This window comes from Carassius carassius, chromosome 14 (assembly GCF_963082965.1).
Source record: "Carassius carassius chromosome 14, fCarCar2.1, whole genome shotgun sequence".
Taxonomy (NCBI): Eukaryota; Metazoa; Chordata; class Actinopteri; order Cypriniformes; family Cyprinidae; genus Carassius; species Carassius carassius.
This window is the reverse complement of record NC_081768.1, coordinates 32,222,799-32,244,946: the sequence shown is the minus strand read 5'-3', so window position 1 is coordinate 32,244,946 and position 22,148 is coordinate 32,222,799. Positions and strand designations below refer to the sequence as shown.

General features: G+C 46.6%; 1 protein-coding gene across 1 annotated transcript; it reads right to left on the bottom strand.

The window, feature by feature from the left end:
* Positions 1–4,926: 4,926 nt before the first annotated feature.
* ppp4r3b (protein phosphatase 4, regulatory subunit 3B) lies at positions 4,927–21,059 on the bottom strand. The gene is made up of 16 exons (XM_059566884.1): positions 20,515–21,059; positions 20,379–20,434; positions 19,720–19,818; positions 19,011–19,634; positions 17,341–17,418; positions 17,150–17,266; positions 16,482–16,598; positions 16,263–16,394; positions 16,067–16,163; positions 15,940–15,981; positions 10,334–10,492; positions 8,533–8,702; positions 6,176–6,315; positions 5,723–5,859; positions 5,441–5,592; positions 4,927–5,162 (listed from the first exon to the last, which is right to left on the bottom strand). The coding sequence occupies exons 1-16, from the start codon at positions 20,639–20,641 to the stop codon at positions 5,061–5,063; spliced, it is 2,349 nt and encodes a 782-aa protein (XP_059422867.1). The 5' UTR covers positions 20,642–21,059; the 3' UTR covers positions 4,927–5,060.
* Between the last annotated feature and the right edge of the window lie 1,089 nt (positions 21,060–22,148).

The window sequence follows — 22,148 nt, the reverse complement described above, 5'->3', positions numbered from 1 at the left end:
TTCATTCAGAACACAGCGGGCTCAGCTTCTAGTACTAGTGTATCAGTGCGCCATTGAGAACACGCCCACTGTCTGGAAACATCACATCACACACTCCTGAGTGAGCAGCACACAGTGTTCGACACGCGCGCACACGCACACACACACACACAGCGCTGTGGAAGCAGTATGAACACGTGTGTTATATGACAAGAAGCATGTTATATTCACATCAGTGACGTCTCGCGCTCATAATCCAGTGTCTGCATACATATCAGTTTATTAGCTGTAGTTTAGTACCGGAATATAATTTTTGGTCCCAGTGTTGAGTTTTTAGGTATATGTCACAAATTATATATATATATATATATATACACACACACACACTCACCTAAAGGATTATTAGGAACACCATACTAATACTGTGTTTGACCCCCTTTCGCCTTCAGAACTGCCTTAATTCTATGTGGCATTGATCCAACAAGGTGCTGAAAGCATTCTTTAGAGATGTTGGCCCACATTAATAGGATAGCATCTTGCAATTGATGGAGATTTGTCGGCTGCACATCCATGATGTGATTCTCCCGTTCCAGCACATCCCAAAGATGCTCTATTGGGTTGAGATCTGGTGACTGTGGGGGCCATTTTAGTACAGTGAATTCATTGTCATGTTCAAGAAACCAATTTGAAATGATTCAAGCTTTGTGACATGGTGCATTATCCTGCTGGAAGTAGCCATCAGAGGATAAGTACATGGTGGTCATAAAGGGATGGACATCGTCAGAAACAATGCTCAGGTAGGCCATGGCATTTAAACGATGCCCAATTGGCACTAAGGGGCCTAAATGTGCCAAGAAAACTTCCTCCACACCATTACACCACCACCACCAGCCTGCACAGTGGTAACAAGGCATGATGGATCCATGTTCTCATTCTGTTTACGCCAAATTCTTACTCTACCATCTGAATGTCTCAACAGAAATCATCAGAGACTCATCAGACCAGGCAACATTTTTCCAGTCTTCAACTGTCCAATTTTGGTGAGCTCGTGCAAATTGTAGGCTCTTTTTCCCATTTGTAGTGGAGATTAGTGGTACACGGTGGGGTCTTCTGCTGTTGTAGCCCATCCGCCTCAAGGTTGTGCGTGTTGTGGCTTCACAAATGCTTTGCTGCATACCTCGGTTGTAACGAGTGGTTATTTCAGTCAAAGTTGCTCTTCTATCAGCTTGAACCAGTCGGCCCATTCTCCTCTGACCTCTAGCATCAACAAGGCATTTTCGCCCACAGGACTGCCGCATACTGGATGTTTTTTTTCCCCTTTTCACACCATTCTTTTTAAACCCTAGAAATGGTTGTGCGTGAAAATCCCAGTAACTGAGCAGATTGTGAAATACTCAGACCGGCCCGTCTGGCACCAACAACCATGCCACGCTCAAAATTACTTAAATCACCTTTCTTTCCCATTCTGACATTCAGTTTGGAGTTCAGGAGATTGTCTTGACCAGGACCACACCCCTAAATGCATTAAAGCAACTGCCATGTGATTGGTTGATCAGAAAATTGCATTAATGAAAAATTGAACAGCTGTTCCTAATAATCCTTTAGGTGAGTGTATATATATATATATATATATCTTTTGGTTTGACTGAATGGGAACAACATTTTTTTTTCTTCTCCTTTATGAAACAAACAAACAGTTGTAGAAGCAGTTTTATATTTATATGTCATAAACCTTATTTCTGTCATAAACAGTAAAGGGAGCGCTGGGATTCTGGTTTTCACCATCTCTGTTCTTTTGTTTTAAAGGTACTTGAGTTCCTCTTGAGGTCTCAATGTTTTCTGGCACTGCAGTATATCTACAGACGATATTAAAGTGAGCTTCTTTACTCAATGACTCGTATATCTTGGATTAATGGTTTTAATGGAGTGCCTGGTTTGTAGGCAGTGTAATGAACCAGGTGATGAAGATGAAGTGTTCTCCTTCTGTCTGCTGTTCTTCAGCGGTCTGTGGTCGAGCTGATGTGAGCTCATCATTTATCATCAGATTCTAGAAGAGATCATGTTGTCTGAACAGATCAGATAGGGTTACTTCTTCAGTCTTCTCGTGTCTAGCCACAGATCTGAGATGATGTCATGTCTGATCTATTTGTCAAGATATTGTAGATGAGATGCTAAGTGACAGTGCTGCTAGACCGCCTTCAGCTTTCTCTTTATTTTAACTTATTTTAGGGATCTTATTATTAATTACTGTATAGTTAGGGTTATGTAATTGTACATAATGTATTGTTATTATAAAAGTAAGTAACCTGTAAGAAGCAAACCTTAAAAATTGTTCTGAAATGCTTCTAATCTAGTTGTGTCATGTTTTGAGCTGGATCAGTCAGATAAACTCTTCTGTTAACCTCAGTTACCATGTCTATTATATCTAATGATGTATTCTATCAAAAGAAATAGAGTTATATCAGTTTATATCAGGACCAGAGGGATGAGGGCAAGTCATACCAGAGTAAAGAGTACATTACAAGTACTTACTCAAAGAGTACTCACCAAGAGAGACTTACACATGAGGAGGGTAGAAGCCATCAAGACTAACACAAGAGTGATGATACACGGGTGAACAGCACAGGACATGAAGCAAGGGCTGTTTATGATTAGAGATGAAACGAACCGAGCGAGCTAGTGTTTGAGCGTTCATATTCCAAGCATGAGTCCTGAACCTTCAGATCATCGAGAGAAACCAGCGGTGTATAGAGCTGCTCTGGGCCTGTGTGTGGCTCACTCCTGGAGAAACATGCTCCTCGTGGGACATCTGACACACAGCCGTGTTCCTCTGGTTCAGCAGCTGACCACAACAACAACTCACTTCCTGTGTGTGTGCGCTTTATAGTTTAAGATAAACCGTTTGTCAAGGCACTGTTAGAAGCCAGTCACTCACAGCTACTCATAAACACTATCATAGCTACCATATTGTTATGGTTTTAGATCGGTTTAACCTCCGATCGATCACAAAGCAAGAAGTCATGATGACTTAGATGATCCTAATCTTGATTATCAGTGATCAGTTCTGTCAGGATAACAGTTCAGAACAGTGCAGAAGAAATAGCAATGTACATTTAGAAAAGTCATCAAGTGTGATCGGTTACACTACTTTAAGAAAGTGACTGAAATAGTCACACTACTCATCACATTTTAAACAGACAGAGTAACTTGTGATCTGTTAAATTTGTACAGTGACCTTCCAGCAAGGACTCCAGGAAACAGGAAACAGGAAACGGGAGGATCTTGCCACATGGAAGAGGGCATGAGTGTTTGAGATGTGTGTGTGATCAGAAGTGTTCCTGGAGCGGGATGAGCTCAGATCCTCCGATGGTCAGTGTCCGTCCATCCTCCAGTACAGGGATCAGCTCCTGACCGCCTCATCCTCATCCTCATCCTCAGCTTCAGCACAGAGATGACTGAAGACGGCGTCTGTGTGTATTAACACTGGTCTAGTGAGAACTGTAGTAATTCAGTATTAGTTTAGTTATCAGTGAAAGTCGTTCTGTCGTGTTGTATGTCAGTAGAGCGTTATGAAGCTGGTCTAGGATCAGTTTCATGTGTGAGTGATGGAGTCAGCAGGTCTGAGAGAGCTGTGTGTGTGTGTGTGTTTAATCATCATCACCAGCAGCTCCAGCTCATCCACACACACACACACACACACACACGCACGCACACACACACACACACACACACGCACGCACGCACGCACACACACACACACGCACACGCACACGCACACACACACACACACTCAGCTATTCAGTGATCAGGAAACCTACAGCTGTGTGTGCAGTATCTACAGTGCTGTTATCCTCAAACTATTCGCTCAAAACCTCATCTAATAAAGTGTTATAATTAATGTTGTTTCAAATAATGTAATGAAAACTTTTTATTTAAGTTTTTAGCATTTTTAATTAGTTCAAAAATGTATGTATTATAAACGAACAACATGAACCACAGAAGGGGGAAACTTACTCGATTCGTTTCTTGACTTCATGAACTCATCCTTTAGAGAGGGCAACGTTTCAAGTCTTGACATGTTTGTGAACGGGCATTTGAGTTACATTTCAGATTGTTAACGAGGAGACAAACTAGCCACCTTACACAGAAAACTGCCATTTTAAATACAAAAGAATCAAATTTATTTGTGATTGAAGTAGATGAGATTCATTCTTATTACTTCATACTTCAGTACAAACCAAGGCTGAACTTGTAGATGGTTGTAGATGTTGTAAGAGTGATTTTATAATCTGTGTAGACTCGTGCAGAGCCAGAGAAGAAGCTCTGCTGCCTCTAGAGGTCAGAGTGAGAACAGCAGCTCTGTTCAACAGTGTAATACAAAATCTACAAAAATATGAACAACTTTTGAGGCAATGAGGCAAATGAACAATTCAATTTGAAATCCCTCCAGCATGAGCTAATTAAAGGTGAGTGATGTTACACCTTCCACAGTGTCTGGGGGTCATTCAGCAGGCGTTAACAGACTGATATGGTGTGTGTTTCCTCCCTGATGAGTGCAGGCAGCACTACACACGTGTGTGTGTCCCCTCAAACAGAGCCCTGACCCGTGGTCATCATCCTCCATCATGCTTCAGGTGAACACAAAATACTGAACAGCCGTGTTTAATTGCAGGACCAAATTTAATCTGAAAATTGTAAAAAATATCAAATTCATACAAATGCTGTTTAACGGAGGCGGTGCTAGTAGGAAAGTGTGCACAAATGAGGGGAAGAACTAAAAGCGTTTGTTTTTAATATTTAATCTAGCCGTCTGAAGGTTGGAGTCCGGTCAGCTTCGGTCTTCTCTGACCTTACATCAGTCCACAAATCACACAAATCAAAACATCGACTAATATTTAATGTGTTTAAAACCTTGAGCGCCTGAGCTGCAGACGTCTGATTCCACCAGCGTCCAGAAGAAGTCCACCGATGAGCCTGTGCTTCAGCAGCTCTTCAGCTCCGTCAGTGTGGCTAGTTCTGCTAGTCCTGCTAGCTTGCGCGGCCTCCCATCAGCCCCTGCGGTGACTGGCTCACTGGGGGCTTTACGAGCCCAGACGAGGTCTCTTGTGCGGCGCCTGCTCCTCGCCAGCGTCCTCCTCCTCATCCTCCTCGTCCTCATCGTCTGGGTAGTCCACGAGTCCAGTCTGCAGAGCACAGACAGCTTCAGAACACAACACACACACACACACACACACACGCTGTTCTTTCTCATCTGTTGGCGTTCACTAAAGACCAGAACTGCTGTGTTTGAGGATGTACTGATGTCAGAAATGACAGAAGTCAGTTCCAGCTCGGAGCAGCTTGAGATCAGACGAGTTCTGTCCCTTCCTGCTGTTCAGAATCACTCTAGATGCAAACGCAGAACTGAACGCGTGTCTTATTGAACACCCGGGTCTTGTGCATCTGTAGTCATGTGACGTACCCGGGCCGTCTGGCCTGAAGGTGGCGCTGCAGCTCTGCTGGAGGAGGTGGAGGGTGGAGGTCTGGAGCCGTTAGCGGTGTTAGCCGCTCCAGCCGAGTGACAGAAGCTGAACTTCCGCTTGGCCTGGTTCTCCTTGTCCTGACTCTCTTTCACTGAACCACAACACACACACACACACACACACACACACACACATCTTAGCAGAACTCAAGACTCTTTCTAGGCCTTCATTTGTGGAAGAGTGAATAAAGGAACCCTGCAGGATTCTGAGTGCACAAATACCTTTCTCGCTCTCCATGAACTTCCCGTAGTCGCTCTTGCACTTGTCCAGGCCGGTGTCCGGGACCTCGTCCTCCTCCTCATCCTCGTTCAGCCACGTGTCCTCGTCCTCCTCGAAGGAGCGTGTGTCCCTGCGGTACCTGTGAGAGATCACTGCTGGCTTTCACACATACTCCACCCGCAGCGCTCATGCTAGCACTAGTACACCAGTCGATTACTGGTCCATTAAAGCCTGACACAAACATGTAGTCATTTCACAATACTCTAGATCACTTCAAACAGCGGAACACAAGATGCACGCGTGGAAGCAGAGAAACACGGCTCTTGAAGAGCCACAGGACTGCGTGTAATAAAGCTGTTTCTGTCAGTGAGCTTTCATTTCAGTGTGTGTGACTTGAACTAGGGATGCACTGATGGGATCCAGACTGTGTAATCATGTGTGCGTGTGATCATCACCTGCTGAAGCCTCGGCTCTGACGCTCTTTCTCCTGCTCGTAGCGCTGCTTCAGGCCCTTGAAGGTCTGCACGTACTCGATGGACTCCAGCGCCGTGGTGAAGTTATCCACGATGTGTGCGGTCAGAGATTTGATGTCCTCCTGATAGCAGAAGCACAGCGGTCAGCAGATTGTTTCGGGATGTGTGATTAATCATCTGAGATTATGAGCACGGTTTTGTGTGTCCTGTCAGTGAACTACAGCTCGGTCTGAGAGCAGGTGATGGAGATTCACTACTGATCACAGAACCACTTCACTGACGAGAAGATCATCAGGTGATTAATTACACAGCCCTAGTTTCGTTTGATTTGATCAATTCTGATTCGATTCCCAGTATCAATTTCAATGTGGTGAAACAAAATGAAGTCAATCCTGATTCGGTTTAGGAAAGTGAGGCCACACTTAGGACCGCCGACACACACTATCCATGTTGGACTCGCTCGATCATGCCAACACTTCCGGTGGACGCTTCTTTGTTGGTGTTCAGAAGTTTCGTCTTCTTCCGGTCGGCGGACTAGGAATCGAAACTAGGAATCAAAATTTAACTTTTGAACCATTCCGGGAAAATCGCTAAGCTAGTCCAATCGTTCAACCGATACTCGATACCCAAGCCGAACCATGATGGTTTTTAATTACTTGAAATATCACTGGAAACACTTCGAAAAGGGAAATACGGTGGACTGCAACATGTGCAGGGCAAGTCTGTCATATTATAATGAGATTATTAGCTACTGTAAGGGAATCTTTGTTCGTCCGTGTTTTAGTGCATTTGTTAAGAGAAGAGCACATACACAACTAGCACAGTTACATTCACTTGTGCATTTACAGTCTTTTGTGAGATTGTGTTTATTTTATGCATATAAATCAGATTGTTCTCATATAGAATGTGTTTGGTTAAGTTATAGCCTATAGAGTGTTAACAGAGCGCTTCAGTTATAGTGAGAACACTGTTATAATAAACCGTTATGAATTCTTTCGGTTTGGTTTCCGTGTTTCAGCGCTTTGCTGCAGGAAGAGCCGAGAGCACATCCACAACAGAAGTTACACATTCAGATCAGCACATAGCTTAGTTCGAGTTCACATCTGCATTTGGTCCTTTCTATACAAGTAGTAATATTATATTGATGTTTTAGAAATGTCTGAATTTATGATGTGTTTCCCTGTGTTGAATAAGCTGGCAGCACTTCAGTTTACTGGTGTTCATTCAGCTCTACAGCTTCAACACGCAGCTTGTGCACAACAGCACGTGTGTCAGCGCGTTCAGAGCGTGTGCGCGACACATCTGATTATTCAGTGTTTGTAGCCCGGGTGGATTGCAGTATTGGAAAGAGTCTCCTTCCAGTGGATATCATACAAGCACCGTGCAAACTGTGTGCAAGCCAAACTTATGCTGGGGAACGTCTTTCACCATGACCGTGAAAGTTAAAACTGACCGCACTTTCGGCATCTGACGACGCATTAACAGTGTCTTCTCTCAGAGACGACGAGAGACCAATCTCTTAATATGTGCTATATATAACTGATTTCTTTAATGTTTCTCTTGTGGCCCGAACATAGTGAAAACAATCAGAAGAAACATTATTTGTGTTGAACAGACTGTTTTTCAAAGTTGGTGCATAAAACTGATGAAGTTTTACTGAAGTGTAACAATTCTATTTAGGCTATAGGCCTATAATTGATTGTAGGCTTTAATAAACCTGTTTAAAAAGACATTTTTAAAACATTTTCATTGAGTAGTCTAAGCTAACAGCCTAATGTTTTATTCTCCTCACATGTGTCAGTTCTGCGGTGATGCGATATGACTGTAATATTAATTTAATAATAAAAGTAACATAATAATAATAGCCAGAAAATAACAGGTCTACATTAATAGGAAATGCCAAATACTCTTAACAATGACAATATTGAATGATTTTGACAATATCTCTGGCTATAGTGCTTACATGCCGGACCGCTTCCAACACACTCCATCGTCTCATCACCTTATTATTATTATTATTATTTTTTACACACAAGTAATGTTGTCCATTAACTTCCATTATTTAAGCATTATTTTATTTATTTGTAAGGCTGCTTTATGTTTGATTTATGTTTAAGTGTTTCATGCCTTTTAATGATGAGACTTTTTTAGTAATCAGGCTCTCAAAAATGTAGATTTATCGACCAACATATCGGTTATCGGCTTCCATATTTAGAGAATTATCGGTATCAGCCAAAATGTTAATATGGGTGCACCCCTAGACAGGTGTGATTGAAGTGTTCAGGATGTGTCAGATTGAGAACTGGAGCTGATCCAGGCTTGGGTCAGAGGACACTCACCACTCTGATGAACTCAAACAGCTCGATGATGGCTGAGTTCAGCAGGTTGTATCTGGTGCCGTTGTCCAGCAGCGCGTTGATGACCGGCTCGAACAGGTTTCCTTTCACGATGTAGCGGTTGTAATACTCGTCCTTCAGGCCGATGATTCTCCTCATGAAGCGCAGCGCACCTGGACAATCACACAATCAACCTGCATTACAAACGCCTGATGAGTGCTGATCACTCGATCTAACACAAGGACAGCGCTTCCTGAAGACCACATCATCCCCGATCACTGTGCTTCACACGAGCGATGCACCCAATGTTAGGGGGGGAACCTAAATTATTCTGCTGAAAATAGCAAAAAATAGCTTTCGGCCAAAGAAGCAAGAAAGACATTTTTGGTGACATTCTCAAAAAGTGTACAATGGACCTGATAAACCAGATATAATGCAGCAAACACGTCTGCAGTGTGGAAGCATTTAAACCAGTCTGAGAAGAACCCAGACATCCTTACAATCTCCAACAGAGAGACAGTTTAGTGCTGCAGCTCATGTCTCTGATGAGAAGATGATGCTGCTTACTGTATGATGACTGAAATCACCAAAGAGCCTTAAACTATTAGTATAGAAACAGCAGAACGTTGTGTTTCCTAACACAAGCACGAATAGCATGTATTCTGATCTGCTCGTTAGCCAGGGTTCAGAAAACCTGCCCTGAAACTCAACTGTGTCACTAGGAATTTTTACAAGGCATGGATGTGACGATGTGACGTGCGACAAACATCTTCCCAAATTCGTAATGAAACTCATATATAAATCTGCCGTTGTCAACAGAGAGTTAGATTAAAATGTTCTTTGATCTTTCAAGCCGTTTTATGGCACTCAGCTGGTGTTGAACTGCATCAGTCCAAAAGAGGTTTAATAAAAATCACCCATCCATAAAAATAGAAGTGTCTCACACATGGCTCTGTGTTTTTGTAAGAAGAATATCCATATTCAGATGTAATAATCACTTGAATGCATCTAGCTCTCACAGTTGTACACAGAAGCAGTTCTGGGTGGATGAGTATGGGGTCATGGTTGCACATGCACCGGTGAGTGTCGTGAAATCAACGTTTGTTATCAGGAGCAAAGGAAGCAAAGTTTCCTTACTTTAGCAAAAGAAAACCAGTCTCCTCTAGGCTTATATCAATATCCTCTCACATTCTTCTTTACAAGTCCTCATTTCGTACTTCTAATGAGTGACCGATGTCTTGATCTCTCTGCTGTGTCACTTCTGAGCGCCGCATGCATACATACATGGTTCTCCAGAACTGCTTCTGTGTACAGCTGTGAGCACAAGAGGATGTAGATCTCCTCTCGGACTGTGTCTGTCTGTCATCCTCCGTTCAGCATTCAGACTGTGTGACGTTCAGATACTACAGTGCAGACGATGACACTCCTCAAGAGCGCAGTACAACTGAGGTTTAAAACCATTCAAAGAAAAGGCTCAAACTACTGCACAGGTATAATACACTATGCATTAATCTCTCTGCACTTCTAGGCAGCTGTGACTCCATGTTGTCTCAAGCTCATCATCGGATCGGTATCAGTATCGGCTGATACTCAGAATGGTATTGTATCGGAACGGTTCTGAACACAATGGTACTGGTGCATCCCTAGTAACATGTAATGTATTTCTGTGATGCTCCGCTGTATTTTCAGCATCATTCCTCCAGTCTTCTGTGTCACATGATCTTCAGAAATCATCTGCTGTCAGTGTGTGATGTGTTTGGGCTGGGAAGTGTAATCAGTGTGCAGATCTAGTGAGGACACTCACAGAGCGCCAGGAAGCTGTGTCTGGAGTTCATGAGCGTCAGCACCCTCCTCAGCAGGTCTCTGGTCATGATGTAGCTCTTGATGTGGTACGAGTGATGCTCCACACAGAAGGTCAGCAGCTCCAGTATCAGAGCCAGCAGCTGAGCCGTCTGGAAGTTATCTGACACACAGACACATACAATTAGATTCAGAAACCTCTACGAGTGCATCGCACACGCCTCGGGTCTCAGATACTTTACAATTAATGTGCTTTTTCTAAATGGACCAGATAAGACCCAAATTCTTGTAAACTGTCCCAGGTGCAGATTTGTATGTTCGTGCTAATTTCACTTTTGAGAAACGCACGTAGAAGAGGAACATACCGTTTCTCTTACGAGAGTTCTCTCGTACTGCGTCTTAGCTAAGACGCTACGGGAAAAGTCTCTTTTCACGAAATACTGAAGCAAAAAATTATCCTTAATTTTGAATTTTTGTAAAGCGCATTTGCAGCAGTACACAGCCATAGGCGAGATGGCTCGCTCGCTCATTGGCTGCTCTGCGGCAAGTGCACAGCCTATCGAGCGCAGGCTGATGCAATATCAGACCAATAAGGGCGCTTCGCGCCCTTCATGCCACTTCCCGCCGAAACAGGTGTGGCCCAACCCTATAAAAGGAGCTCGAAAAGGCTGACTCGCCTGATTTTTCAACTCTTCAGCGAAGCTCATGCATCACTGGATCACGGAGGAAGCAAGCGCCGTCTGAGAAGCATCTCAGCGGGACGAGCCACTTCTGAAACTGCTGGCCTTCGCCGCCTTTTACTGCCGTTCCTGCTGCGCTGTCCGGCGCACATATCCTTTCAATTATGTTATATCCAGCTGTTCTTTATGCGTGTGTGTGTGTTCGCCCTGCGACACACACTCGTAAAAGAGCTTGCGTCTTTTTTAAGATGCCTTCCTGCGGCTCGTCAGAGCCCCACTCAGCGAGGGAGACCGTCACTTCATCTGTGTCTCCTGCCTGGGTGAAGATCATGCAGCGCTCGCGCTCGCTGACGGCGGATGCCCCCACTGCGAGCTGTTGCCATGGTGACTCTGAGGACTCGCTTGGCCTTTTCTCTGAGCCTGCATTCTCCGCTGCGCTGAGGCGCCGCACTCTGCTAGCTTCGGGCAGTGAGGGCTGGGCGAGCTCCGAGGATCTCGCGCCTTCTGCTCAGAAGCCCAGCAAACGAGCTGACATCGAGAAGGAGCCGAGGCGAGTGCTCACGCTGGCCGCGACGAGTCTCGGCGTTGAGTGGTCTGCACCAGCGCCCCCCCTCTCGTTCCCGGCTGGATGGTAGTTTCCTTTCGGATGAGCGTACTTCTCAAAGCCCGCCTCATTTCTTCCTGAGCTTCACAAAGAGGTGGCAAAGGCTTGGAACGCTCCATATTCAGCGCAAACTCGTTCGTCTGTCTCACTAGCATTCTCCACACTGGATGATGCTAAAAACAGGAACTACCAGTCACTTCCGCCGGTGGAACAGGCGATAGCGACGCACCTTTGTCCGCCCTCTGCTGGACGGCGGACGAAAGCGGTATTGTCATCTAAAGCCTGCTGCATGACGTCACCTCTGCTTGCGCGAATCTTCTGCTGCTGAGCAGGCTGCGTCTGCACTGCACACGATGACTGCTTCATCGAAGCGCTGGTGTACGAGTTCCGCTGTGGCCGAGCTCTCACCCAAGCGCGTCGCTGTTTCAGTTCCAGGAATTGTTACTGTCTCAGCGTTTTCTGCAACGCGCAAGCCTGCACAGTTGCCCGCTTGCCTGCACACAAAAGCCGTTATCACAACAGCTTCAGCAACGCAGCTCGAGACCGCCATTCTCGCTCTACCGGCCGTCGCCCTGCGCCGCAGGGACCGCGGCAGAGGATTACGGTGAGGCCGGGAGCCCCGAAGCCATCCTAGGAAAGCGCCGGTGTACGAGTCGCCGCGGCCGAACTCTCACCTAAGCGCACCGCTGTTTCAGTTCCAGGGATTGTGACTGTTTCAGCGTCTTTTGCAATGCGCAAGCCTGTACGGTGGCCCGCTTGTGCCTGCACAAAAAAAAAAAAAAAAAAAAACAGATATTTCCAGAAAAAGGTGTAATTTCTGGTGTCCCGGCCACGGCCGATGGTGCTATAAAGGTAGTGACGATGCCCGCTGCTCAGTGCCCATCTCCACATATAAGCACAGCCCTTCACACAGGGCTCGCGCCCATAAAAGCGACTCAAGTCGTTCGCGCGCACTGCATAGTAAGCGTGCCTACTCCTCAGTGCCCACAATCACTATGTCACACGCGTCATGTGGTTTCTGTAAAAACGAAACCCGTGCATGTTCGTCCGGCTACGGCCGATGGTGCTATAAATGTAGTGACGGTGCCCATTCCTCAGTGCCCATCTCCACATGTAGGCACAGCCCTGCACACAGGGCTCGCGCCTATAAGATCGACTCAGATCTGTTGCGCGCTCCACATAGTAAACGTGCCCACTCCTCAGTGCCCACAAACACTATGTCACATACGGCGCGTGGTTTCTGTAGAAACGAAACCCGTGCATGTACGCTCTGCCCAGGCAGACAGCGAGTCGAAAGCAGTAAATGTGCACACTTGCAGCCCACAGTTACTCGCAGACATCACGAGTCCCACGGGACCCGCTCAGCCCTCCCTCAATCGGTTAAGCGCCGGGACGGGGTCGAGGAGGAGCGATCTACCCGCTGTGATCAGCGCGCTCCCCACCTCAAATGCCACAGGCGTAACGCCCATGTTACAGCACACCGAAGCGCCGCCGTTGCCCAGTCAACAGAGCGCGCTTCGCATCTAGCCCTAAGCCATTCATGCAGATGCATGGTCAGCGCGTCCAGGGGTTTCGGATTGGGTGCTAGGCATTATAAGGAGAGGCTACTCGCTACAGTTTTTTCGACGCCCTCCACGCTTTTTAGCGCGCATCGAAACCACGGTCAAAACAGAACTAGCACACATACTTCGGGCCGAAATATCAAAACTGTTGAGCAAAGGGGCTGTAGAGCCTGTGTCTCAAGCTCAAAGCGAGGGGGGGCTGTACAGCAGATACTTTCTAGTCCCCAAGAGAGACGGGGGTCTCTCGACTGTCCACCTTTTTGGAAGAACCAACCATGGTTCCCAGATTTGATGCGGTTAGCAGACATCACCCCGTGGCCAGTGCCGTTGAGGAGGGACCTCCTCTCGCAGGCCAGGGGCTCGATTTGGCACCCTCAAGCGGAGTTGTGGTCCCTCCATGTGTGGGCGCTCAACGGTTACCCGCTGATCTCTCAGTGGGAGTGCTAAATACCATCACCCAGGCTAGAGCTCCGTCGACACGACGGCTGTATGCCTCGAAGTGGTCGGTGTTCTCCAGCTGGTGCACAGCTCGGGGATGTTCACCCCTTAGTTGTGAGGTGACGGAGGTTCTCTCCTTCCTGCAAGAGCTGTTGGATAAGGGCAGAGCCCCATCCACACTCAAAGTTTATGTGGCGGCCATCGCAGCGTTTTCTGAAACAGCGCTCGGTCAGTCAATAGGAAGGAACGATTTGGTCATCCGCTTCCTTAGAGGAGCTAGGAGGCTGAATCCTCCCAGACCTCCATCAGTCCCTATATGGGACCTCGCGGCGGTTTTGGAGGCCATGAAGGGTCCCCCTTTTGAGCCTATCCAATCGATTAGCCTCCAGCATCTGTCGTTCAATACGGTATTCTTGTTGGCTCTCGCTTCAGTGAAGCGTGTGGGTGACCTGCACGCGCTCTCTGTGAGCCCGACGTGCTTGGAGTTTGGGCCTAATGACTCAAGGGTCATACTCAAACCTACGCATGGTTATGTGCCAAAGTCCCTCAACACGCCGTTTCGGGCTCAGGTTATTGCCCTGTCTGCCCTGTCAGTGTCAGGAGAGGATGGAGACTCGAGTCTTCTTTGCCCTGTTAGGGTTTTAAGAGCTTATGTGTCTCGCTCCGCTGTTTTTTGACAGACTGAGCAGCCGTTTGTCTCGTTCAGTGGATGTTCCAAGGGAATGGCTGTTTCGAGACAGAGCCTATCCAGATGGATAGTTGACGCCATAGCGTTAGCTTTACGCTTCCAGGGGCCTTCAGTGCCCACTGGGCGTCAGAGCACACTCCACGAGGGGCGTCGCCTCGTCGTGGGCGTGGTCTACTGGGATCTCCTTGCAGGATATATGTATGGCGGCAGGTTGGGCCTCGCCGTCTACATTTATCAGGTTCTATAACCTGGAGGTTCCCGCCTTGCAAGCAAGGCTGCTGTCGGTATAGTCGAATCAGGGCCCTGAGGGGAATTCTGAGTTCGTGAGTGTTATGCACTGCCGACGGTTATATGGGCAGTATTGCGTAAGACCCGCATTGCCACATTGGTCAGGCCTTGCCTCGACTGCGTGATGTTGTATTGCCGCATCTACGGATGCTGCTAGATATGGGACGGAGGGCTTCCCCCCCTCTCCTGTCCTGGACTCTCTGTGAGTCCCTCGGGTGACTGTGCACTGTAAATCCTGGGCGTTGCTTCAGGTTTATTGGTGTGTGATCCCTGCGCGCACGGCGTTTTACATGGGGTTCCCGTAGCGTCTTAGCTAAGACGCAGTACGAGAGAACTCTCGTAAGAGAACGTACTCGGTTACTAAAGTAACCTTGGTTCTCTCTAGAAGAGGGAACGAGTACTGCGTTCTCGGCCGTGCGTACGATTCACTCTGGTTCGCTTCGGCGATGAAATAAATCAGGTGAGTCAGCCTTTTCGAGCTCCTTTTATAGGGTTGGGCCACACCCGTTTCGGCGTATTGGTCTGATATTGCATCAGCCTGCGCTCGATAGGCTGTGCGCAGAGCAGCCAATGAGCGAGGGAGCCGTCTCGCCTATGGCTGTGTACTGCTGCAAATGCAAATGCGCTTTACAAAAATTCAAAATTAAGGATAATTTTTTGCTTCAGTATTTCGTGAAAAGACTTTTCCCGTAGCGTCTTAGCTACGATTTTTCGGACTACAAGTCGCACTGAAGTATAAGTCGCATCAGTCCAAAAATAAGTCATGACGAGGAAAAAAAACCATAGTCGCACTGGACTATAAGTCGCATTTATTTAGAACCAAGAGAAAACATTACTGTCTACAGCAGGCTATTTAGTTTAATAAAACAACAAGGTATAGACCTGTTCTGTAGGAAAGGTAACCTTAAATGACTTCTGTTGTGATCTGGTGATATAGAGAAAATAACATTAAAATGAACTTCTATTTGTGGTCTGATTCTGAGATTTCCCAGATGCATCGTGACTCTGAGAGTATGTTTTAACAGCAGATGTGTGTGTGTGACTTCACCTCGGCTCGGAACGCGTTTGTGACACCAGATTAATGTAAACACAGCCCACTGTGATTCATTTCAACCTTTTAGAATCCTATGAATGATTATTTTAGGTTCAAGCGTGAGTAATGATCCGGAGACGAGCCGAGTTCAGCTGTTTCTAAAGCACACTCAGAATGGACTGGAGGAAGAATGGCCATGCATTCAGAGAACCTCAGAATCAGTGTGGAATCATTCCTTGATTCGCCACGCATCGGTTTATTTCATCAGGGTCTGTCTGTGTGTAGGTGTAAACACAGTGTATAGAGCAGCGGGGTACCTGGACACACAGGGTTAACTCTAGCCGCTCCCTCGCTCAGATCTGTGGACAGACAGACAGACAGAGGAGGTGTTGACATGTGCCTCACAGACGCTGACCGATGCAGCCGAGCAGGCGTGTGTCTCACCTGGGTCCTCCTCGGCCGTGTTAGCCAGCAGCGGAGCCGTCAGCACGTGCATACAGTACTTGTAGAAGAAGCTGAGGAACTCGCTCTTCTCTGCCTTCTGTCCACACACACACACACACACACACACACAGAGACAGAAGTGAGTGAGGTGCTCTTAGGCGTGAGTGAGCGGGTCAGGAGTGAAGTGTGCACTCACGCTGGCCGGAGCGAGCATGTTCTCAGGGTCGATGAGGGTCCTCAGGAGCCCCATCAGCTGCACTGCACCGCCCAGCTCCGGGTCCGAGTCACAGATCATCTGCTTGATCACCACGTTAATCAGCAGCACGTCCTGAACACAGCAGCAGAGCACACTGAAACACACGCTCTTCATCTCACACAGAATGAGCTGGGCAGGTTAGTGTGTGATGATACTCACGTCGTCGGCCTGCTGCGGCTCCTGCATGACGAACTCACGCACCATAGACGGACTGAACTCCACCAGGTAAGAGAAGATGTCTGTGGCCGCAGCCTTCACCTGCACGTCCTCCATGCCCTTCACACACACACACACACACACACACCTCCTGATCACCTGACAGAAACCATTCTCCCCATGAGAACAGCTAGTCTTCTGGGATGATAACTAGAACTTATTATGGCCATGGTTTTACATCACAGAATCACAGTGTTATAGACCGTGATAAGACAATGTCAATCAGCATTGCAAACATTAACATACTTACCTTACAAAAAATAGCAAAGATTGCTCGAACACGAAGAAACCATATATTTTGTGCAATCGTATGTTTATTGTCTTCAAGTTTCCTCAGTTAAAGTGTCTCTTTCTGAGTTTTATTCAGTGATGACTGGATATCTTGGTCTATATTAGAGTTGTTATTCTGTGATGCATGTGTGTAGTCTCCTCTGGAGAATTAAACACTCGTGACAGGACGTGCGTACTGCTCTCAACACCCAGAATGGGGAAAAATAGGAAAGATGACACTTTTCTCTAAAGGAACAGGATTCCCTGAATTCTCATCATTAATATCGTTAATCACAATAAACAGCAGAAATGATTGTGATGTATTTAAAGCCCATACTCACCATAACGATCTCCAGCGCTGGTAAGATGCCCAGATTGGCCAGCGTTTTGAAGAAGGCGTCTCTGTTCTGAGGCTGCAGCGTTTGTGAGAAAGCACAGAACTCCTTGAAGAAGTTCACCTGCAGACGTAGAGAGGACAGCATGAACCCCTGCTGTGTGTGTGTGTGTGTGTGTGTGTGTGTGTGTGATGTACCAGCTCTCTCCTCTTGCTGTCCTCTGTAGCTTCATCTGTGAGCTGAGCGAACACCTCCGTCAGGAACTTCTCATCCTCCTGAGACAGACACACACACACAGCGTTACACACCTCTCTCATCTCATCTCCACACCTTCTCATGTTCGAGCTTCCCAACCAGAAGCACGGACCCTTTTTTTAACATGTTTAAATTTCCCAAAGAACTGTGCAGGGTTTGGTCTGAAAAGGACAGCTTTCTCATTTATAAACCGTCCTGAATCTCATGTGTTGAGATGAATCAGGGGAAGTTGTGTTGTGAAATCAGCATCGGGAGTTATATTGCATTGTGAGTTGAGTGAACCGTTACATCACTAGAAATACTTCATCTGAAAATTAATCTATTAAAATTGAATGAACAGTTGAATTTTTTTTTTTTTTTAAATATAGCAACTTTTACTCAATCATTATTTAATCAGTATTAATTGAGTGATGTAGCACTGCTGAAACTTCATAAGCATTAATAACGTATTATTGGATTATCTAATGCACTCTCTCTTCTGATTGGTCAATACAGCGCTACAGGTGTGCTAAAACCCACAGTACATAACAGCTGATCATCATTACTGATATCTACATTAATAACAGAATAAAATTCAATATGAATAGCACACTTCTGCCACAATACCACGGTGCAGTTGTTACTACAGTAAATTCATGCAGTAATGTGGTTTGACCAGTGTGGCGCTGTAGCTCAAGAGTGTAATTCAGTCCTCCTGGATACATTCCAAGAGAAGAAGACACAGCACTCCAGCGCAAACACAGCTGAACCCGAAGCTGCTGAGCCGTGTTTGGATCAATATGTGAATATATGCTGCACATTCCTCTCAATAACAAAGTAAACAACAAAAACTGACAGCGGTGAGAAAGCAGCAGTTAAGAAAGCACTGCACTGATTACAGTGATCAAAGCTTGCTCTAGCTCAGAACCACACTTGAGCAGACACGCTCACTGTCATGATAGGACTTCAGTGTGAGGAAACCCTGAAACACATCTCCTGAGATGTTAACACACATGAACAGGTTGCACATCAGTGAACACAACAACAGCACTCATTATTTCTATAACCAAGGGAAAAGTGGTTACTTTTTTCATTTTGCTGAGCCTTTTTGTTCTTTGGGTTTAAAAAGAAAAGTTGAACCGACATTAAGAAAAATTAGGTATATATATATATATATGTTAACGTACAGTGTCTGCCTTGAGCTTTTCTCAGTATTATTCATGAGAATGAACTCTTATGATCCAATCACTGCGCTCTATTATGCACGAGGTCGTCTTACAGCAGACAATTCAAAATTTAATTCAAGTTTATGAACATATTTCATATTCTCTCATGCTCCGAACATGAACCAGCACCGTTCTGTGATCAGCAGTAAATCTCCATCAAATGCATTCACTACACAAAGCGCTGGTTCAGTGGCACTTAGGCGATATCACATTCATAATCGCAGATGAATCGCATTCGATTGAACGTGATATTGTATAGCTTGTCAGTGAACTACGGCTCTGTGTAATGAAAGCTGCTCGGTCTGAGCGCAGGTGATGGAGATTCACTACTGATCACAGAACCACTTCACTGACGAGAAGATCATCACCTGTGATTAATTACACAGCCCTGCACACAACTGACGCACCTGCAGCATGCTGACGATCTCCACTTTATTGAAGAAGATGAAGGAGGACAGCGTGGACAGGAAGTTGTCCTCGAAGACGGACTGCGTGGGCAGGATGATGTCCTGGATGTACTGCACGCGGTAGGTCTGGTGAATCTTCTGCCGCAGCTCTGAGTCTGTGATGGGGATCACCTCTCTGAAGCGGGCCGTCTGCGTCAGGAACTCACGGTGGCTCTTGGGCTGCAGCAGCGCCGGCTCGTACTCCAGACAGCCCACCACATCCATGATGCAGTCGTCAGAGAACATCACCTCGAACAGCGTGGCCTTGTTGAGGAAGAGCAGGCCGCGCACGATCTGGTAGAGCTGCTGCAGGCCCTGGCGGTCGCCCGCCTCCTCGCTCGCCCGGAACAGCTGCAGCAGCTTCCTGATGTATCCTGAGCTGAGCAGAGCGAGCGCCAGCCTCTCACGGCGGACGGGCGATGGCAGCACAGACGTCACCAGCTCGGCCAGCTCCTCCAGACGCTCCGGCTCACAGGGGGGCAGCTCCAGCAGCTGAGCGCTCTCCGGCGTGTCCTCGAACCGCTCCTCCTCAGACTCATCCACGGGGTCCTGTGTGATCTCCACAGACGGGTCCTTGCCCTGCACCTGCACACACACACACACACGAGTCCGGTCAGCATCCTCCGGTCCATTACTGAAGACCCTGAACATCACACACGCACACACACACCTGACAGATCTTCTCCCAGATCTCATCACAGCCTGCTTTCTCCTGGAAGCTCAGAGCCAGGTCACAGTTCTCCGCCTCGGACCAGACGATGAGTGTGTCCTGAGGAGACCAGCACACACACACTAACATCATTCACACACACATCCTCTACGTGTCCCTGCAGCACAGAAGCAGTCATCAGGAGCACAGGGATATTTGTAGAAACAGACCATACATTTTACTTTTATGACAAAAATCATTAGGATATTAAGTAAAGATCATGTTCCATGAAGATATTTAGTACATTTCCTACTGTAAATATATCAAAACTTATTTTTTTATTAGTAATATGCATTGCTAAGAACTTTATTTGAAAAACTTTAAAGATGATCAATCAGATCAAATCAGATTCCAGATTTTCAAATAGTTGCATCTCAGACAAATATTGTCCTCCTCACAAACCACACATCAGTGGAGAGATGATTTATTCAGCTTTCAGACAGTTATGACTGGTTTTGTGCTCCAGGGTCACGTGTGAGCTGGACGATGACGTCACTGAATTCAACGATGCACTGAGTTTAACTGAAATTGAGTGTTTACTGTCCTTGTGCAGGACTACAGTGTCGTGAGCGCGCTTCTGCAGGACTACAGACAGTGTCGTGAGCGCGCTGCGGACGCACCTGCTGCTTCTGGTACGCGGTGTCGGGGCTGATCCGGGACTCCAGCAGCAGAGAGCCTGCAGAAAACACAACACACTTCATCAGACGCGCGGCGCGATGCGACGCGACGGAGGGAGCTCCGACAGACCTTTCTTACCGTCAGCCTCTCCGGTGACCGTCAGCGAGTCCGCCTCCGAGCAGCACACATGCCCGGTGCCCCTGTCCTCCCACTGCCGCTCCTCGTTCAGCGTGTACACTTTCACCCGCCGCCGGGTGTCGCTCATCCTCCCGCACGAACCAGAACCAGCACCAGCACCGAACCAGCACCGCAGTTCTGACGCACCGAGCGGAGCTAACGTTAGCACTGCCTCGCCTCAGAGCCGCTCATCCTAGCCCTGACTAACTCAGTCCACACAACACGAGCCGGAGCCGGGGCCTGGGCCTCGGAGAGACAAGAGTTTATAAGACAACACTAACGTTACACCGAAACCTGACGCTAGCTCCTATCAGTCATTTTAATCGCAGGAAAGCAGTTAATGAGCCCCCAGAACGAGCCGAGCCTCACACGGTCCCGAGCAGCACGAGCCTCGGGTGTTTAAGGTCTTCAGGTCTCGTTATAGCTCAGATTAGCGCGGAACGGCTCGAGTGTTTACGCTACTGTTCTCCGATCGCCGCCATCTTGTGTCTTTCACTGCATCAGCGCTGCTCTGATGCGCGGGGTTTCCGCGCAGGGGCTGCTACGGCGGCCGCGCAGGACTCCGCCGTTACCATAGTTACCGCGAACCGCTCCCGGATGATCATTTTCGCGGGGATTTGAGAGAGAAGCCCGTTTGTTCTGACTCTGATCCCAGCAGTGTCTAAACCAACACGACCATGGCTCTGGACACGGAACAGGTTACAGATGAGGAGATTACCTAGCTACAGTGTAATACGTAGTGTAACTATTTCAATTACTTTATTAACATTCGATTACTTTTTGAATAATTTTCTAAACTTATAATGAATGTAAGCGTTAATCCTTTTCAAACACTTAAAGCAACCTACAGTACTTTCAGACTTTACAATAATTTGAATTAAGATTATAATAATTCAGCTCTTCTTCAAGATCATTCTGAGGTTGATTTAGAATAATAAGATGTAGTTTAGTAGCTATGATAGGGTTTATGAAATCAAATCTTTGAGAAGCTATGAGACATTGGCATCTAACAATGCCTTGGAAAACTGTTCATCTTAAACAGGAAACAAGAGTTATGGAAACACTGCGGTTCCCTGCAGGTTATGAAACACATCAATTCAAAATATTCAGATGTACCTAACATATTCTTATGTAACTGATTTAACTACACATTTTCCCCAGTAACTGTAACAGATTAAACTTAATTTTGTAATAAAATTACGTAATTTAGTTACATGTACTGGGGACCATGTTTTTTATATAACCACGGTGAAGGGTCATCAAGACCAGCCAATCGTCCAAATACTTCACTAAGTGTATTCCCCTCGCTCTCAGTGGGGAAAGGGTCCACACATTTCGTAAATGTACGCGGTGCCAGTGCTAGCCCAAACGGCATCTCCTTGAACTGATACGCTATGCCTTCAAACGCAAATCTCAGAAAGCGTTAGGGACATCGCCTCGTCAAGTTCATGGTCATCCCCCACCGCACCGAACAAATAATCAGCGTTAACGCCAGGTCCAGACACCTTTCTCCAAAGGGAACAATGGTTCATTTGTGGTTACAGAGGTTTTATTTGTACTAAAACAATGGTTAATATTCATAAGGGAATATCCAG

What these genes read in the sequence shown, in the direction of transcription:
- ppp4r3b (XM_059566884.1), bottom strand. Translation starts at nt 20,641, where the DNA reads ATGAGCGACACCCGGCGGCGGGTGAAAGTGTACACGCTGAACGAGGAG. An exon ending in ACAGCAAGAGGAGAGAGCTG is followed by an intron (nt 17,267 to 17,340) that starts GTACATCACACA and finishes CTACGTCTGCAG; the next exon opens with GTGAACTTCTTCAAGGAGTT. An exon ending in ACATGCTCGCTCCGGCCAGC is followed by an intron (nt 16,164 to 16,262) that starts GTGAGTGCACAC and finishes GTGTGTGGACAG; the next exon opens with AAGGCAGAGAAGAGCGAGTT.